This window comes from Trachinotus anak, unplaced genomic scaffold (assembly GCF_046630095.1).
Source record: "Trachinotus anak isolate AG129_WGS33_773 ecotype Australia unplaced genomic scaffold, CSIRO_AGI_Tana_v1 ptg000008l, whole genome shotgun sequence".
Classification (NCBI taxonomy): domain Eukaryota; kingdom Metazoa; phylum Chordata; class Actinopteri; order Carangiformes; family Carangidae; genus Trachinotus; species Trachinotus anak.
Genome location: NW_027273859.1, coordinates 11414073 through 11433997, shown reverse-complemented (window position 1 = coordinate 11433997; position 19925 = coordinate 11414073). Strand labels below are relative to the sequence as shown.

General features: G+C 39.8%; 1 protein-coding gene and 1 long non-coding RNA gene across 2 annotated transcripts; both read left to right on the top strand.

Moving 5' to 3' along the window:
• The first annotated feature begins 992 nt into the window (after positions 1-992).
• On the top strand, positions 993-5882 carry LOC139623936 (uncharacterized). Its single transcript, XR_011691609.1, has 2 exons — positions 993-1286; positions 3920-5882. It is a non-coding gene; the product is annotated as an uncharacterized lncRNA (long non-coding RNA).
• Positions 5883-11063: 5181 nt separating this feature from the next.
• fam219ab (family with sequence similarity 219 member Ab) lies at positions 11064-19808 on the top strand. Its single transcript, XM_071482595.1, has 6 exons — positions 11064-11313; positions 12546-12645; positions 14715-14820; positions 15346-15426; positions 15551-15605; positions 17932-19808. Exons 1-6 carry the CDS (start codon positions 11236-11238, stop codon positions 18088-18090), a joined length of 579 nt encoding a protein of 192 aa, XP_071338696.1. The 5' UTR covers positions 11064-11235; the 3' UTR covers positions 18091-19808.
• The last annotated feature ends 117 nt before the right edge of the window (positions 19809-19925 follow it).

The following is a 19925-nucleotide window of genomic DNA, read 5'->3' as shown; positions in this document are numbered from 1 at the left end:
TATGCTGCATTTAATTACATTTACTGAGTTAGGCTACTACATCATCTGGCAGTTATTATAGTCAGCCGCTACAGTCATAGTTAATTTAAACAATTCAGCCTTTGAGTTATTGCTAACATGTCCACCAGTGTATGCAGCACTTTGATTAAACTGCAGCTCTGTGGATCTGATCCCCTGCAAAACTTTTGTCTCAAGCCAGCGATGGGGGTGAGTGTGAGGCCTCAAAAGAAAGCTTTGTCTGTGCCTGAACTCTGTGGGTCAGGGCGCCCCACTCCCTTCACACACTCACACACAAAGAGAGGAGAGAGACAGGGAGAGCTGAGCAAACTCCCCCGGGGACACCATGCTGCTGCACTGAATACCAATGAGGACAAAAGGGGAGGCAACAGGTTTGAAGTTTGTGCAGCTGCTATTCAACTTGCTGTAAGTGCAGTTGCAGGGAAGAGGGTGCTTGTTGTCCGCTGCACTTTCACAACCAAAATACTCCCTGTGCAGTGTAGTTTTGCAGTGAGTCTTCCTGCATTAAATTTGAAAACGGTTCACTTTGTTGCATAAAACTCGGTGTTTTATTTAACTCTGAAAAAGATTTACCAGTTTTATTACATGTAGTTTTACATTTTGGCATGTTTTGAAACACCCCTCGTGTATATTGTGTAAAATCACGTTTATTAGTATATATGGATGCAAGCGACATTTCTATTTCCCCCATTTCTTCCACTTTTCTCTTGTTTGATGTCTCTTTCTTTTCCCGACTGAAAAATGCTTTTATGCATGATGTACCATCTCCTTCATTGCACTGCTCTGAACTGTTTTGGGTTGGCTCTATGCAATAGTCTGACCGTGGGATCTTCCCAGAGGTGAGGAAAAGCCCTAGACGGGATGTTCCAAGAGCGTCCTTATATAAATGGCTCAGGAGTAACAGGGTGGGAGAGGGAGGGATGGGTGGGTGGGGGAAGGATGTGGGCTCGATGAGCAGCCGCACTGACAGCAGCGTCTCCGCTCTGTCGCCCTGCGCCTGTCAGCAGTCACTGGGAACCGGCCGGGGCTCCGCCAGCGTGACTTCATTAAAAGTCCGGCGCTGCTGCTGCTCAGCCATATTGCCAAACGGTCGGTTAGAGTTTGGTGACCTACTTCGAGGCAAAAGTTCCCGCCTCGCAAACGGTTTGGCGAAGTTGCTGAAGACCGGTGTTCATTCTGAAACATTTATCTCCACCGTTTTGCGGCTGAGGCGCCGAGGACGCAGAACTCCAAACGCACGGACACAAGACACCAGAGGGGAGGAAGAGGTAGGCTGTTGTAGGAGATGTTTATGTGTCTGGAGTACAAGTATAAAAAAAAGTTATTTAAAACATTTCAGTGTAGGACAAATTATTTTTGTCCTTACCAGTCTTAGGTTTGTTCCTATTTTTCTTAAGGATTTAATACATTGCATTTTATTCATGTCTGCCTGGCAGTACTGGTGTGGGCTTTATGCCACAACGTGCAGTATTAAAGCATCTTTAGGCTGCTGTGTTTCACCCCTTTAAGGACAACCTATCGTTTGATTATGCCCAGGTTGACAGAAAACCAACTGCAACAGTCAAGTGAAATAAGTAGTCTCCAACTCATGGTGAAGTTGTGGCCATGCATGCAGCTGCTGTTTTAAAATGGGCTGGGGAGATGGGGAGGCAGTTCTGTCACATGAGATGGAGGACACTCATTCTGATAGTCTACTGCTAGTTGATGCATTATGCACAAGTATTTGCCTGCTTTCCATGTGGTCACTGCAGGCTCGGGTCTGTGCCCATATGACTGACCCTGCAAAAGAAAGCATTCTCTGATGCATGTCGTATTTACATACATTTACATTAGATTGTTTGCATGTGTACACAAAAGGCCATTATGTGGGTCAATGACACCATTCATGAAGGCACAATTCGCAAGTTCAAGCACATACTCGTGCAGAATTCTGCTGTTGGACGACTATTTCTTGCTACACAGAGTCATTGCATTTCAGAATGACTTATCTTTGTAAGTGACAGGGGCCTCAGAGAGTGTGTGCATGTGTGTTTATGTGGTGGGTCAGTCATGTGCTGCTATGATCTTTGAACCTCTGAATCTACCCAAACAAATGTAACCCCTGATCCAGCTAACTGAAGTCAAAGCACTCACACTAAAGATCTTTTACCTGTCAACAGCAGGCCTGCATTGTTAACTTTTCCAGAATTCAAACACACAAAGGAAAAATGTCGGGATAATTAATGTCTGGACCTACAACAATGTTGGTAGCCTGACTGTACAAATGTAGCACAATAACTTGTGATTACATTTGGCTTTTGCTAGTGTGGTCACAAATTGAAACATAGTTATCAGAGTGTTCAGAGGAAATGTATTGATATTGCAAATGAGAGCAAATTATTCTTGCAGTTAATAAGACATGAACCACAATCATCTACTTGGGGAAGTATAAGTTATGAAAATGTGATGATAATAATTGCTGATAATGAATAGACGTGTGACAGTTGTGTTTTCTTGTTACATGCACCACTGATGCTCTGAAATCAATATAAGCATGCAAACAGTCCTCTGTTCCAATACATTGCTCACACTCATTTGATTCCTCTCTCTGTAGCACACACAAACACACACATGCAGACTCTTCCCCGTCACATCCCTCTGTCATCTAATAGCTTACACATTCCGCGCTTTTGCTCTAATTGAAATTGTAAACTGGATACGCTACATTTAGTGTCACTTGACTTCTGCAAAGAAGTTCCTCAGGATGCTTTGAAAATATTCTGCAAAACTGTGAGGGCAGTTTTTTTTTTTTTTTTTTAGAGCAATCCCAGTTAGTGATTGTGAGGGTAATTTTCCCCACAGTGACGCCACCAGCATCCTGAGAGGGACCCATCTGGTACAAACAGAGACCGACTGTATAAGTTGGAGAGCAGATCAAATGCATCACTGCCACATACTTTGACTCGAAGCTATCCATCTTTATTTGGCTTGGTCATAAAATGCCAATAAAGGGAAGGATAACTTTGAAAATAGCAGGGTTGGCCTGTTGCAGTGTATACCTCAGCTGGAGAGAGAAGGAAGTATGTGGCCTCATTAGTAATGCATTAGAGGGAAGGGAAGGAGGTATAGAAGCAAGGAGATGAGCTCGAGTTTCTATCTGCTAAACTCTGAGAGAGGGAAAATATTCATACTCTATCTCATGCTCGAACTGACTTCTCTCTCTCTCGTTCTGTCTCACTCTCTCACCAGTACACCTCCGTGACCCATTTAATATCAGCCACAAAACTGGCAACTATATTCCTACATGTTCCTCCTGAAAACACATTACTGCTGAAACTCATTCAAAGTAAATCAGTGAGAAAAAGTGCTTACTGGCGCCTTCTTTATCAGTTTAATACCTTTATCACTCTCTGCCACTATAAAAGAACTGAGAATAAAAAGTTAAAAAAATGCTTCGACATGCAACTGCAGCCAAAAGGAACTTCCCTGTCCTGTAATGCTCTCATATCATCCACAGATTATTAACAGAGTCCCTAAAATGAATTTCTCTCTGTATCTTTTCTTGTACATTTCAAGTACTGAAATATCATAATAATGCTCCACCGTGTAGCTTTATTAGAGGCCCTTGTAAGGCTCTGTATTTGACACTGAGAACAAAACCTTCTCATGCAGGTGCTGGACATACAGTACGCAGGTTCCTCCATATATAGCATCTGCAGGGATAAAGCCGTCTTGGCCTAGTGACTAGCTTGTCAGAGAGAAAGTAATCTTTACTGAGCTGACCTCGCTAGTGGACTCAGCAAGCCCACGTGACAGGCAGGTTAACTGTGGCCAAGTATGACAGAGTGTACGTATGTACAAGGCATGTGAGCAGGTGTCTGGATCTTCTTATGTTCAAGTGAGACATTTCCTTTTCTTTCAGGGATAAATGGTGGAATTGAAGTGACCAGGCTGGATCCAGCTGCATCCTTTAGACCATCCTCTGAAGTCCGATGTGAGTCTGGAGGCAGCTGTCCATTCGACCATGGAGCATGAACTAAGGATGGGACTGTCTATATGGTCCATAGTGGCAATTGTTTGTAACTCTGTGGTGGGCGTCCTCATCCTCATCCTCTTTGTCATCCTCTACAAGGCCTGCAAGGTGCCTTCACAACAAGAGAAAGTGCCAGTTTTCACAGCAGAGCCGGAGCAGAGGAGGGAGCAGAGGTACCTGCTGGCTGCACCCTAATTATGACTTGGTGACACAGACTTGAGACGGAAACAAAATTCAACTTTGCGGTCTTTCTGCTAGAAGTCAAATATTGAGCTGCAGGACGTTAGACCATCTGGAAATCTTCTCTTCAACCGGTCTTGTCATTATTTTTGCTCGGCGTCTCTTATTGTCTTACAAACTGTTCGCATCTCTTCACAATCGCTCCAGTATCCTATGCAAGTCAGTGGAGCTCAGAGTGAGCTATCTGCGTTAAGAGTTGTGGCAAGACCAACAACAACAACAAGCGGGTCCAATCCTCTTATCTCTGCTGTGCGTCGCTGGGACTGTCCATCTGTCAGTCTCTTTGCTTCGCTCTAGACAGGCAGACCATGATCGCCTCCTCTACTCCTTTCTTTTTCATGCCTTCATATGACACAGATGAAAGGACATGGAGGAGAAAGAGCAAAGGCAGAGTGAGTTGGATTAGAAGAGATGGGGGTGACAGGGTTGGCTGAGAGTCACAGTAACATGTTAGAGAGGAGAAAATAGCACCTCTGTGAGCTCACAAGCTGCAGCGAACAACAGGTAGAAACCAAAAGCCTGAGAGAGTCAGGAAGGAGAGGGATGCTGCTGGAGGAAGTGTGTGAGTCGAGACAGGCAGAGATAAAGGGCATGTATTGGGTGGGAATGAGAAAGTGCAGGGGAAGACTTGCTTTGATGTGTTGTTTACAGCAAAGGGAGCTCACGGCTCCAGTTTGACAGTCTCCCCGTTTGACACACACATCTCTGCTTCTACCGATCCGACTCCCACGGGATTAAAAGTAGCAACGTCAATGTTACTCGTATCCCAGTGTGCCTCTCTTTAATTTTGTGAGCTCCTCTAAAGGCTGAATAAGATATTTATAGACAGCCTTCAACAGAAATGACAGACTGTCTGAACAATCACTGTCTCACAGCAACAAGTGAGTATTGTATTTATTGTAGTGAATGTACTGCAGCTACTACCTGTCACATACCGAGATTGTTATGTCAGGGTGAAAGGGAGATGAGACACACCAGACTGACAAAATGATGTGCCGGTCACAACTTCAGTTCCATATCATTGTAATAAAAAGAGCTGCATTTATGTCTTTCTGTCTCATATACAGTTTGATTTTATTGAAAGGGCTTTGAAAGCGTTCCTTATTTTTGTGTTGGAGAGACATCAGTTGAAATCGAATCTCAGGTAACTTGGGTTTATTTTCATGCAGCACCTTGTGTTCTGCTTCATTTATGTGATTTTTCTGAGAAAATTACTATGTAATGATGGATACCAAACTAATGCAGAAGTGTGGAGTTATTTAATTGATTTACCTGTTAAAATAAAATGAATTGATGACAAGTTTTCAATCATTTAAGTCACAGTTTCCTCAGTGTTAAGATTTGCTGCTTTTATTCCTTTTGTTTCATTATAAAATGACTGACTTGTTTTTTTATGACTCATCAAACAAAACAACAACTTTGAAAGCATCACTTGGGGCTTTGGTACAGGCAGTTTATTGATATATATATGCTTTTTTTATGGAATAAATGATCAATCAATAAAATAAATAACAGAATAACGCACGTAATTGCAGTTGTGCTCTGTGCTTTGTTATCCTGATGATTGTTTAGTTTTTCACCGATAAATAAAACAATACAGTCTTGTTTATAACTAATGTGTCTATTGCTACTGAGTATTGACATTAACAGCCCTCCAAATTCTTTAAACATTAGAGATTGAATGAAAATAACGGCTGACTTTAGCTTCCTGCACTGAAGTAATCAATGTGGAACATATTGACCTCAACAGTGACCCACATCCTGTTGTCAACTGCAAGCATATAAACCTTATCTGCAAACCATGATCCACCAATGGGAGGAGGGAGGGACCTTCAGAGGGTTAACTGCTGCTATTATTTTCCAAGTGTTCCAAGCAGCATCTTAATTATGCAGAGTTTCATTGATTTGAATCATGATTTTGCTCTGTCTTCAGCACACGTAAAAGCAGAATGAATCTGTGTACTATTACTCAAGTACTGTACATAGAATAAGTGCAATTTGTAGGTACTTGTACTTGACTATTCCCATTTTATGCCACGATTCTGCCCCACTACATTTGAGAGGAATTAATGTGACACCTCTAGATACTATACAGATTTCAACTTTCATATATATATATATATATATATATATATGAAAAAAAATATATACAGGAAACTGTGGTAGATAACAGCTACAACATAAAGAAATACAGTCTAGCAATAGGAGTAATGATGATGATAAGGAGGGGTCATTCTGTGTAACGACTACTTCTAGTTTTCATACTTTATGTATATTTTGCTGATTAGCAATATTTACATACTGAAACAATTTCACAATTTTAATTTAGAATTTTTATATGTAATGGAGTATTTGTAATTCAGGGTTTTACTTTTACTTATAAAGCATATGAATACATCTCTCAGCACTTCGTGAAGGCAGATTAGTTCTCACAGATTTCATTTGTTTTAGTGTCCTAGAGAGATGAACTGCTAAAACGATTGTGAGAGTCATGGATTTATCACAGATGTTACAACATGAAATAAAGAACTGTGTAATGTTATTTGTTTATAGTAGAGAAATATCAGCTGCATGTCTAGCAAGTGTGTGACAGAAAGAGTACAAATACATATATGAACATGTGTAAAACAGTGGTTTATAGCACATATGAGACAGATGGTTTGGGCCCTTGGTGGGCTGTTGAGTTGAAACTGCTCGTCAGAAAGGCGGCTCTACAGCTGTCTCATGTTTATCTGCATCCTTTCCATTTATCTGCCTGCCAGTTTCTCTCTCTGTCTGTCTTTGGCTGTCTTCCTCTTATTTGTTTCTCTATTCTCATCGGGCCAGACCAGTGCCAAAGCCCTGCAAACTGGCCAGCGCAGATCCAGTGATCCACTCTACAGTGAGCTGATTGAATGTGAGGGTCAGCACATTCTGACTCACATAGTTCATGAACCACTGCACTGATCTGAAAACCATGGTTTTCAAATCAGATCTTCTCCTCAAGGCAGCTAAAGGAGTACATTAAGAAAACACTAAATAAGCATCCTTCTAGTGATCCATCTCTTCTCCTGCCAATTACTCTTTAACTGATCATCGCAGGAGAGAGTGTTAAAGTTTGGATGTTTACCGTGACCTCATCCAGTTGAGATTAAATATGGCTGCTGAACTTATCTTCATCGTCATACATTACAAAGGAGCAAAGTCATTTCCCTGGTCTTTCAATTGTAGCTCAGATGGAAAAGGATCACTGAACTCCGTATGGTGTTATATAATGATCAGTACAAATACTACAGACAGAGAGATTACTAATAAACATATGAAGGGCGAGTAATCTGCAGCTCCATCTGCACCGCTGGAGTGGTTGCATAACCCACATCAGCCTAGCCTGAGTCATAGGCAGTGTTTGTGTGTGTGTGTGTGTTAGTGTGTTTCTAAGGGATAAAAAGTTAATCTATGTTTTGGCCGTTACATGTCTGAAAAAATGTGTGGGATTTAAAAAAAATATTTAAATCTTATGTAATTTATAATTCAATTTAGTGGCTACAAATAATGTGCGTGTGTGTGTGTGTGTGTGATTAATGACTTGTATGGAATATGAATTCTGGACACACTGCCATATAGAGTAATGTAAAAATCTACAGGGATGGGATATATGTGTCATCTTACTATCCTTATATAAAAATAACTCATGACAAAATTCTTACCACGCTTAATCAGATCTTCATACCAGGACCCCTATAGAGTCATAGGCACTCATCACAATTACACACAGACACAGACACAGACACACAGTCATTAAGTGGATTTTGTCAACAGTGCAGCTTTGATATCAAAATCATTATAATTCAGTATAATTTAGTCAGTATGAATGTTCTGTCAACAGAGGTTTTAATTATAGCATGAAATAAGCTGAAACAATGATGGTGATAGGAAAACTCAATCAGTATGCATAACACAGCAGAGAAATAAAAACAATGTGTGTGAGATATAAAGGAATATGAGAGTGGAAACATTTAAGAAAATTAAGTTCTTTAATCTGCTGGGGTTTTTTTTTTGTTTGTTGTTTTTTTTTTTTTTTTTTTTCTGAGTGTCTCACATTTCCCACATTTACAGAGCCTGACATCCACATATGCTGCTATATTCATTCCTAATGCATATGCATGACCAGCGGTATGGACCTCAAACTGCTTGCATTCAGAAGACTACAACATTACAACCTACCCTGACCCTGCACACATCTCCTTCATTTATTTCCTTTATTCACCCTCCACTTAGCTTGTCCCTCCTGGTGGAGTTAGACTGCCACCTGCTGGCTCAACCTTGACCATGTGCTGCCTGAAGTTGTGCACCTGGTGTTGGCTGCAGCAGAGGCCCACAGCTGCCAAAATGCTTCCCTATTATTGTGCAGCAGGGCATGCTATTGCTGCTCTCTGCTGGTATTTCCAGGTAAGGACAATGTGCACTCAGACATGCAGTCAGTGATTTTCAACGAGAACAAGCCACTGTGTTGCAGATGTTTTTCTGGCAGGCCTTCATTAGCCAGTGGTAATGTTATTTTCTTGCAAATTTATAATTGATATGCTCCATGATAATTGTTTTATTGTTTACTTCAGTGTCTGTTTGAAGTTGTATGATGAGAGCAACTGCTCATTCATCTTGCCAAAATGTATTGCCATCCAATAATAGAGGCATACTCTGCACAGATGTAATTTAAAATAGAAGGTTTAATTAGTTTGTATTTAAATTTACAAAACTATAATACACACAGTTATTATTTCTTGGACGGAAACCCTACAGCTTCATACAATGAATGGACAGAATAGTGCTGTAGTCAAGAAATGAATCTTATTTTTGGGAAGTTTATAATGATGTTTTTTTGCTGACACTCTCAGAGAGGTGCTGAATCAGCTCTGTTTGTAGTTGATGTAGTTCAGTGGTGGAAGAAATATTCAGATCCTTCACTTTCATTTCAAAGTCTTGCATTTTAGAAAATCACTTAAATAAAGGTACAGAAGTGCTAGTATCTAAATGTACTTGAAATGTTGAAACTAAAAGTACTTGTAATTATTAAGTAGCAGAATAGCCCTTGTTAGAATTAGTGTTAGGACTTCCTATAATTAAGTAGTTGCTTGGGGAAAGCTATTTCTAACTACCTTATATACTGTTGATTCTTTATTGTATAACAATGTTTTATGTTTTATAAGTTGACGACTTTTTTTTTTTTGTATATTTTACATACAATCTACAAATGTATTGGCACAGAAGTATAAAGTTATCTGGTATAAAATGAAAATACTCAACAGATACAATACCTCAAAACTGTGCAGACACATTTACCTGTTTCCACCACTAATTTGGATTGTATTACTGTATATTTTAAGTGTTCCTGTTAATGTGTAATTTTCAAAGATTTTGTAGGCTACCAAATACCCATGAAGTCAAGTCAATTTGTATTTATATAGCCAAATCATAACAGAAGTTAAGACATTTACTGTACCTTGTTTTTGTTTTGTTTTTTTGTATTTATTTGTTGTTTTGTTAACAAACTTACATGTCCAAACAAGAATCTTACAGCCTGTGGTGGTTTCACAAGTCCTGCATTCAAAATATACTTACCTAGAACAGATGTATCATCAGCAAATTATGAGTATTATATTATTGTATTATCAGTATATAAAAAGTAAAAGCACTCATAACACCATCACTGATTTCAGAGTGCTATATATCATCAGCATTTTAAGGCTGTAGCCAGTTGAGTTGCCTATCTATCTATAACACTGCATCATATCTATGAGCTGATGATATGGTTTTAGGAGAAATTTTAATCTATAAAAGTAACTGCAGATGTCAGATAAAGTGGATTAGAAAGTACCATATGGTTGCTGGGTTGAATTGTTAAGAAGAAAAAACAGTGGAAATAGGCTCATTCAAGTAAAGTTCAATACCTCAAAATTGTACACACAATACCTTAATAAATGTACTTTGTTACTTTTCATCACTGTTAATAGCAAACAGGATGAAGAGTGATACAATGATGCAGAAAACTGTCATGGCTGTCCTGCAATTTCTTGATCTTGATTGAATTAAACTTGATTGTAGTCATATACTAATTGCTAATGTAATGTGGAAAACAAACATATTCAACCTCAAGGGGAATTTAATATTAATTCTTCAGGCTACAAGACACTAATATTTTGAACTGCATTCACTATGACAGACCACAGGTTACAAATCAGTAAATCAGTTTTTTCATCAGACATAGGCTTTGTCCCTGATGAACTGAATTACTGCCTCTGTAATTAATTAACTGGTTCCAAGTTATTAATTTGAATGAGTAATTTATTCAGTTTTAATTGAAATTCCACAATAGAGGCTTTTCTTAATTGACTTTCCAAGGGATGAGTTGTGGTCTGCTTCTGGTTTTTCTAGTATTTTTGTAACAAGGAAATGTCATGAGTATTCACTTGTTTGCAAGGTTTCAATTGACATTCAAACACTAAAAACTGAATTTCTAAGAGCACCAGAATGGATACACCTTTTAAAGATCTATTTTGTTTTTGAGGATGTTACAATGGAGATGGCCAATTCTCGGGTTCCCTTGACTTCATTTACTCCAGAGGTGCATTTGAGAAACAAAAAGAACGAGCCCCCCCTCAAAAAAGCCTCACATAAATAATCCTATTGATATTATTCTATAATCAATTTGCTGGGGACCACCCAGGTCCTCTTTAAAAGACCCCTTCTGGGTCCTCGGACCCTAGCTTGGGATACCCCACCCGGAAGTGGGTGGTGGAGTCACCGTCACCCAACCAGTCACACCACCGTCGACATACTGCCTGCTGGGATGAAGCTCGCCGCCGGAGAACTACAGAGATTGTTAGAAATCTGAGATCTCTCGCAGTCTCGGCGATAACTCGTCGAAACGACCGGTGACCATTATATTCAGTTTCTAGGAGAAAGGAGGAAGGAGGCGCTTTGCCAAAATGATGGAAGAAATAGACAGATTTCAAGTGCCGAGTGCCGTGCAAGAGGCGGAGATGCAGGCTGAGATGCAGCCGCTGGTAAGTCAGATTTGTTGGCTGTTGTCTGTTGAGGATGACCGATCAGTGTTTTAGACCTGTTTTCTTATTTTACGTGATGTTATTACGCCAGGATGCTCGGTGCATGAGGCCTGCCCATTCATGATGTTGTGCTTTGGGATTCCAACAAATCCATCACCTGCCATGCGTAATATTGGCTTATGTAGCCTGCCAATAAGGCGTTTTCAGCAAGTTTTTTTAAAATTATTTATTTATTTATTTATTTACCACCAACAGACAGTAAAACGTTAAAATGACAGTGTAACAAAAGGGAATAATTCATTTGCCCATACACTAGCGTTTCTGTTCCTCTGTGGAACACAAGCAGCGTCCGGTCTGCTGCGTAGTGAGCAGCATCCGTCATGTCTGGCGAAAACAAGCATCCCATCCCGACACTGCTGCTACATCCTCAGCATCCATGCAGCAAGTTGCTCCGGCATCGACGCCACTTGTGTGGCCTTGACGGGATCAGTGAGCGGCCCTAATTCACGAATATGCGAACATATGTTTATATATGCTACTGAACACCGTCCTTTGATACAAAAAAACTGTGTAAATGATTTGACGGTTCGCTCCGTGGCCTGTAGCGGGGCCCTGGGCTACTGCAGCCTGCAGGGCGGCCTCTGCTGCCCACGGCCGGGGCTGCTGGAGAGCCAGACTAGACCCAGAGCAGTCTGACCTGCTGTCTCCAGGCATCCCCATAACTCCCTTCAACCCCGTGCCTTATGTAAGGTATTTTCCTCCTTAACTTTGCCCTGTGGATAGACGATATTTTATATTTAGAGTTTTCTAAATTGGGATCTTGGGACCAAAGGATCCTAGAGCAACCTGAACAAATCAATTTCAAAGTTTTGCACCCTCTTAAAATCAGTTCAAATGAGAAAGTGTAAGAGCTATTTTGATTGACAGTTTCAGCCTCTCCATTATTAGTTGGAGGTAACAAAACCTAGTTTGTTTGCAAAGGTTTAGGTTATTCAGTTCTCAAACAGTAGGTGTGTATGTAGGTCTAAATATTTTTGAAAGAAGCTATCCACATAATGCTTTATACACTGGCAGTCATTTGATAGAGAGGGACTCTTCCTCACATTTAATCTCTTTATGAACTGTTTATTCACATTGTCTGGGCATAGAAGACATTAATTATTCATCGAGCCCTCAGTAATGCACATTTCTGCTCATCTTTCTGTCCATGCCGTCTTCCCATTTGCCTCCAGGACCCGGCCTCGTCCACAGCCTCAGAAGCAGATTCAGACACCAGAGAGGGAGAACCTGTCACTATCAACTACAAGCCCTCACCCCTGCAGATGAAAATAGGTGAGTAAGAGCTACAGTATTTGTAGGCCAAGAGTCTCCCTGTGGGAATCAGCATATCCTGTAATCGGCTGTAAATTTACTGTCCTGAAAAGAGTGTCGATGTAGCATAATCTCTAAACGAGACAGAGATACCGGGGGAATCAATTTTCAGGGAACTACAAGAAAAACCAAAAATGTGGTGATATGTTGTGGTTTAATAATCCATATTATATTCCTAAATAACCAGATTGATTAGCTTATCTGTTGATCATTTTTCAAATTAATCCACTAATTTTTTTGACTTTTATATGTCACAGAATGGTAAAAAAAAAAACTGCAATCACAAGTTCCCAGAGTAACGTGTTACCAATGTGATACCTTCAAATGGCTTTTTTTCACCTCAATAACAGTCCCAATACAACAAAAAATATTCAGTGGCATTTATGGAATAAATCCTCACACTTTAGAGGCTGCGACAAGCAAAGTTTTGGCAGGTTTGCATGATAAGTTACTTAAACAATGACTTGATTATCAAGTTGTTGTTGATTTCTTTTAAATTAAATAATAAATTAATACACTAATGGTTTTGGTGCAAATCCATTTTATTTTTTGACTTATGGATATCCATGGGAAAAGAATATCATTATATATTGAATATATTGAGTCCCTTGTGTTTATTAAAAGCCACAGTCATTAAGTCTCATTTCAGCACCTTGGACAGAGTTCAGTGGTTAGCGGCAGCACTTCCTTATTTTATTCCTGCTGTAATAGTTTCTTAGCTAAAGCCTTTAAGAACCATGAATATTCAAAATGAGTCAACTATTGAGTGAAAGAAATGCCTACAAAGGGTCCTTTAAAAATGTAACTCTAGCTCCTACTTGGGCAATACCTCAGCCTCTGTAGAATTTCTTTTCATTCTTCAACCATCCTGTTTCTTTGAAAGTGAGACCATAATGATGACTGCAGTTGTACTTCATATTATTCTGTTGAATCTTATTGGTTGTTTATAGTCTTCTTATGACTTGTACACTTGCACTGTCATAAATTTTCCTATCTTTAAAACAGAGCATATTCCTTTAATTATGCACGTTTGTTATACTAGTCACTTTGTCTTTTTGACCTTGAGATGTAAAAGTACATTTGATAGCCTAATGTCATTAAAGGTGTGATCTTTAAGTTTGCTCTGACACTGCACCTGGTTTCTTTGCCGGGAGTGAGTGAGCGGTGGTTGTGATAATGGTTGCTTGTCAAGAGCTTCAGCCATTGATGCGTTTACAAGACAAGAGGTTAGAATACTACGATCAGCGCTACTTCTTCATCCTCTCATGTTGGACTGAGGGCATTGTGGATGCTACAGTGACTCACTGTCTCAAAGTATTGCGAGATGGGAGCAGACAGGCCAGGGCTAGCGGGTTAGCATGCTGAAATCAGTAGAAGAAAAGATGTGATAGAAATAGAAGCAAAACAAGAATTAAAATTGACGTAGCTGATTGCTGGAGACAGCTCTTGGAGAGTAAAGGAATGAAGTTTGACATTTAACTTTTATTTATGACCTGATCATTAATGAGAATCAAACAATGAAGAATGAGAATCTAATGTCTCATGCTCTTCGGATTTTAATTACCTCAAACATTGCCCACTGTGTAAACAAAAACTTTTCTGCCCTGATGTCATGTTCAGACAGAAAGGATGTCATAGTGAAAGTGAAAATTGACTTTGAGTATAAATAAACCCAGTTCCATTATCTGATCATCACATTTCCTGATGAGTGTCTGTTTAAATTATACTGATTTCTTCTTTTGTAAATTTAAAAACACAAGCAGACTTTTACAGAGTTTGCAGCGTGACAAAATGACATGCAGCTGAAAGTCAAGAAGTAGCCCATGTTTGTCTGGCATTATCTTATTTGCCTCTCAGCAATGCTGCAAAGGTTTACATCAGCAAATTATGAAGGTTTCCTATGTAAGAATCTTCTTATAAGCACAACTGAAACTTTAAGTAGATGACATTAGTTCAGCTTTATTTCAACATGGTGTCATTTCAAGCTGAACTGATATATGTGTCTTCCTTTGTCTGTGAATGCTGTGCAGAGAAACAGAGAGAGCTTGCTAGGAAGGGGTCGCTGAAGAACAACAACACAGTAGGTAGTCCAGTCAACCAGCAGCCCAAGAAGAACAATGTCATGGCCAGAACACGGTAAGTGGAGAAAATGAGACCTCCATCTTCTGTTGATTTATGGTGTCTTTCTGAGAGATATTTTTTTTAAATTCAACTTAAACTTGAATTTATTGACAAATTGTCATAAATTCAACTTGAGTCTTATCCAGCTAAATTATTTGGTTAGCTGAAGTTTTTGTGTACACACATTTTCCTGTGCAAAATCCAAAACATGTTTTAATGGGCTTGAATAAATTGGATTTTATTCTCACGTCCATTAATTTTCTCTGTGAGTGGTGTTCTAAAGAAAAACAGTTTTATTGATTCAGGGTTTGTAAGACGTCCAAGGAATTAAACCTCTTTCACGCCTCTGTTACTCAGTTCATCTGTGATACTGTCTCCATGCCCGCTTTGCTTTTCTTTCAACATCTCTGCCAGGCCTTACTCACCTCTTCCTGTTTGTAAATTTATATTCTTTCTTCTACCTCTTCTTTTGTTACACGCTGTTTCTGCTCCCATGATAATTTCTCCTCTGTTCTCTCTCTCTCTGTTCCCTCACCACAGGTTGGTAGTACCCAATAAAGGCTATTCCTCTTTAGACCAGAGTCCAGATGAGAAGCCCCTGGTGGCCCTAGACACAGACAGGTGAACATCCACACAAACATAAATATACTTCCACACACACATGAATATACTTCCTGTCTCCCTTTTTTAACTAGAGAAACACATGAACACACAAACAAGCTAATTTGTGTTTTCTTTTTTTCAGTGATGATGATTTTGACATGTCGAGATACTCTTCGTCAGGATACTCCTCTGCTGAGGTGAGATGTGTGACAGTGCAGATACATCTATTTCTGCACCCTGCTTCTTCTCCTCACTTTTCCTCACTCATTCGCTCATCCCCTCGCTTTCTTCCCTCCATTTTCCACAACTGTCAAGAAGCCAAGAGTCAGGATTTTATAAGCCAGTCTCGAAGCAAGCTCATTTTTTTGCCGTCCTGCTCATCCATGTTAATTCTTCAGGGCCGTGCTCTCCCAGCAAGTGCATGATTACACTGCAGGCACACCTGCACACAAATATATATGAGCCACAAAGCAGGAAACAAATGAGATGTCATCTCTGGGTACCAGAGGAAAGGGTCCATGAAAGTCCAGAAGGTCCATGCTTGAGAATATATTGTAGGTAATATTTACAAGCCCTCAGGTGTGAAGATCTTATTTAGTTTTTAGAAATAATTGTGTAATACACAGTAAATTTAAGCCACTGTAGGCTATTTCTTAGTACAAGCTAACAACATTTAGTTGTGAGTTGCAGTGCTGCGGCTTAACAAAGTAAGGAATGACAGTTGTTGTTTATGCAGTACATTATACAGTTTATACAGTCGACTATACAGTTTATCTAAAGGCAACTACAGAGTTCGTACATCTATTCTGTTTTGCATGCAAACAAAGGAATTGTTTTGCAAAAAAGAAAAAACAAATCACACCAGCACAGTCATCACATTCATGTCAAAGTTCCAAGTGACAATCCTCACACCCATCTGTGAAAGTGCCCTAGCTCACTTTGCCATGGTTACCATTGTAACTTTTGCCAGTCTAAGTCATAAGCACAGACTGGTTTAATATTTGTATGTTGTACATAGTACAAATGAGAGATGTGTTTGTCCTCATGAAACTCAAGTCAAGTCATTTGGTTTAGCAGTTGGATTTCTTTTTACATGTAGGTCTTGGTGAATGAGGACTTTCAAATCCACATAAGCTCTAATCACAAACGATGCACCTCATTAAAATAAGCACGCTTGTTTTCCTCCCTTCACCTTTGGATGCCCACCTGTCTCTGAGTGTCCATCACAGTTTTACCTTCCTATAACCCACAAGTTCCCAACCTTTTTTGCACGGTGAACCCATTGTTGTTGTTGTTGTTGCTGTAGACTAGCTAGTGAGGTGTGGGGTCTATTATGACTAGAATAACATCAAGCTTGCTGCATTTATGATGCGTAAACACACACTAGTTTTTTTTTTGTCTCCCATACTGTCGCCAAAGAAACACTTAAGCTATTTTTGCTTGTGCTACATAGTCATTGTTAGCATCAGCATCTGTTTACTTACCAGAAAGAGAAACGTTGCGAGTTCTGCATCAAATTTCATTCCTTCACTCGCCAAGAGCTGTCTCCAGCGGTGGAAAGCAACGCAAATGTTAGCTCTTGTCTCTGTCGCGTCTTTTATTCTACTGAAGTTAGAATGCCTACCAGCTAGCCCCGGTCCATCTAGTCACTCTCCGATAGCGGCTCACTGCAGTCTCCGAACTACAAGACATAGTGCTGCTCAGGGCGTAATTATATTATAGAGACAATGATGGCCGAAGCCCTTGTCAAGGTACATTCACCAGAGAAAACCTACACTTTTCAGGGAATAGCACAACATTTTGGAAAATTCCTGGACCAGTCGCAAGGCAACCAGTGAGGAAACAGGACGTTGCTGGTACCAGCCAAGCAACTGTCCAGTATATGTGCCCCCCATAACACAGCGAATTGTCATTTGCACACTTCAGTGTACATGTTAAATAAATAACATATAACATGTCAATCAGTAAATTAGATGTTTGCCCCAGTTTCCAGTCTTTATGCTAAGCTAAGCTAACTGGCTGCCGGTTCCAGCTACATGTTTACCATAAAGACATCAGTGGTATGATCTTGTCATTTCACCAGGCTAATGCAACACATTTGCTACAGTAAGCACTGTTTCTTTGGCTCTTCCCACTGGGCATTGTGTAGCTATTTGGAACATGACACAAATGGACACAGACACGTAGAGAAATTTCTAAGTAGCCAAGCCTGAACCTTACCCAACCTTATTAGGTTGAGGTTGGATAGCCAGACCCAACATGCCATGTGCAGATCATGTAGCTAATGATGGACTCACAACCTGACATACCGATGGCTTACTTTACTGTAATCAGTTATGGGAGTCACAGAGTGAAACAGCTTGTAGGGTTATATGATTACTATGCAGATTTTATACGACAATCATACCTTTTTCTCATGGCCCAGGAGCAAATGGTCTTTGGCCTGGTAGTGGTCCTGAGCCCAGACATTGGGACACATGGCTGTAACCCATCAACCTCCTCTGTCTATTGTCCCTTCTCCAGCAAATCAATCAGGATCTGAACATCCAGCTGCTGAAAGATGGTTACCGCCTAGATGAGATCCCAGATGATGAGGACCTGGATCTGATCCCACCCAAATCGGTCAACCCTACCTGCATGTGCTGCCAGGCAACCTCCTCCACCACCTGTCAAATACAGTAACACCACCCCTCTGACCTTCTGCCACCTACCCCATTCCACACAACATAACCCCCGATCTCCATCTGCTGTGAGTTTACTTCGCCACCAGAGCGGCGACAGTGAAACATTGGTAGAATATTGTAATGACAGTTAAGTGCTATGATGATAATGACAATGACAAATAATCAAATTAACATATAGAAACTTTGGTTTAAAATCTAGGAGAAGGAACATATGTGAAAAGATTGAATATGTATTTAAAATAGGATCGAAAGTGGTGGTTTCCTCCTATGGTAGGACGTGCGCTTGTATTTGAGAGCCCTTCTCCTGGTGAACATGATGTAACTTAACACACTGATGTTAGTAGACAGAAAACAAGGGGTCAGTTGATGCTGTAAAGTGATTTCAATTTCCCTGAAGAATAAGAAACATGATCATAACTGCTGACTCAACAGTTCTGCTTACCTGAATTCTGGGCTGCATTTTTGCGTTTTTCTATTTTTTTTTAAAGTTTTTATTTAAATGCTTACTTTTTTTAAACCAGAGGGATCAGTATGATTGTATGTGTTGATGTGGAGATATTTCAGAGGTGTAGACTGCGGTCTCGGTAAATAGAGGACATTTGGTACTGTATTCATTGTACTGTACAGGGTTGTTATGTAGCACAGGCCAGGTCATTGCACCCATTCACCTCCCCTTCAACACTAGAGCTTTCTGTACCCTTCTGGCTTGAGATGTTTCATGACACAGTTTAGGGATGAATGTATAACCATGAATGGCTGAGGAACAATTTGCATGAAGAGCACCAGACTGACTAATTGAATTGAAAATAATAAGCAAGTGGCTTGTTTCACATTTGAGTTTTGCCCCATTCCCTATGTGCAATCACATGCTACTAGCTTGACTTGTGTTCCTTTGAATTTGCACATTTTGTTTTTTATTTTTCAGGCACATATCTGTGTACTCTTTCCTGCATAGCAGTGACAGTGTCTTATCTGAAATGAACTGTGTCAAAAGGGAAGATCACGCATCGTTGCACCGACCCTCTAACACGATTGCCATGTCATCAAGGCCAAAGGGAGTGGAGGGGGGCTTTAGATAGATTTTTTCAGCACAGTCTGTTGTGTTACCCCCCACCGTATGTACTTTTCTCAGTCTGTGTCACAGGACCTGATGATCACTGGACACCCCCTCCTCCCCATTTCTATCTTAACACTAAAATCATCAAGGGAACACACAGGTTCAGAAAGAAAGATTTACCCTCTCTTCTCTCTCGCACACACACACACACACACACATATATGCATATGCATGCATATAGACATACAATGCCAAAATAAAGAGTGAGGTGGCATCTATTTGTCTCTTTCGACTTATAGATTGGAAATTAATTTTTAATTGCAACATCTAGGATCACTGATTTTGAGCACTAATATCCTTCATTTATGATCCTCTCTCCTTTAAATCGGTTGATTATTTGCAATTGGAGTATGCCTTAAGTACAGAGAAATTTAAAAGATGTGTATTTATTCCCATCTTGATAATTTAGTTTATTTTAAGAGCATTTGCTGTCTATAAAGTTCTGCTTTTTTTACATTTAGACACAGGTGATAACTGTTTTTCTTTGTTTTTTCTTTTTTAAATGATTTTCTTGTATTGTAAACACTTCCATTCCAGTATTTAACAATGTTATTGTTATGTGCGGTGTATGAAAACAAATAAACACAAAGCTAATGGAGTGCCCTCTCTTCTGCTTATTGTTTTTGTTATGCCTTCTCTGCACTATATTATCAATTTGATATTAAAGAAGAGGATTTCTTCATTTATGAAAGACAGTAAGCTCCATGTTAATCATG

What these genes read in the sequence shown, in the direction of transcription:
- fam219ab (XM_071482595.1), top strand. Translation starts at nt 11,236, where the DNA reads ATGATGGAAGAAATAGACAGATTTCAAGTGCCGAGTGCCGTGCAAGAG. An exon ending in AGGCTGAGATGCAGCCGCTG is followed by an intron (nt 11,314 to 12,545) that starts GTAAGTCAGATT and finishes ATTTGCCTCCAG; the next exon opens with GACCCGGCCTCGTCCACAGC. An exon ending in AATGTCATGGCCAGAACACG is followed by an intron (nt 14,821 to 15,345) that starts GTAAGTGGAGAA and finishes CCCTCACCACAG; the next exon opens with GTTGGTAGTACCCAATAAAG.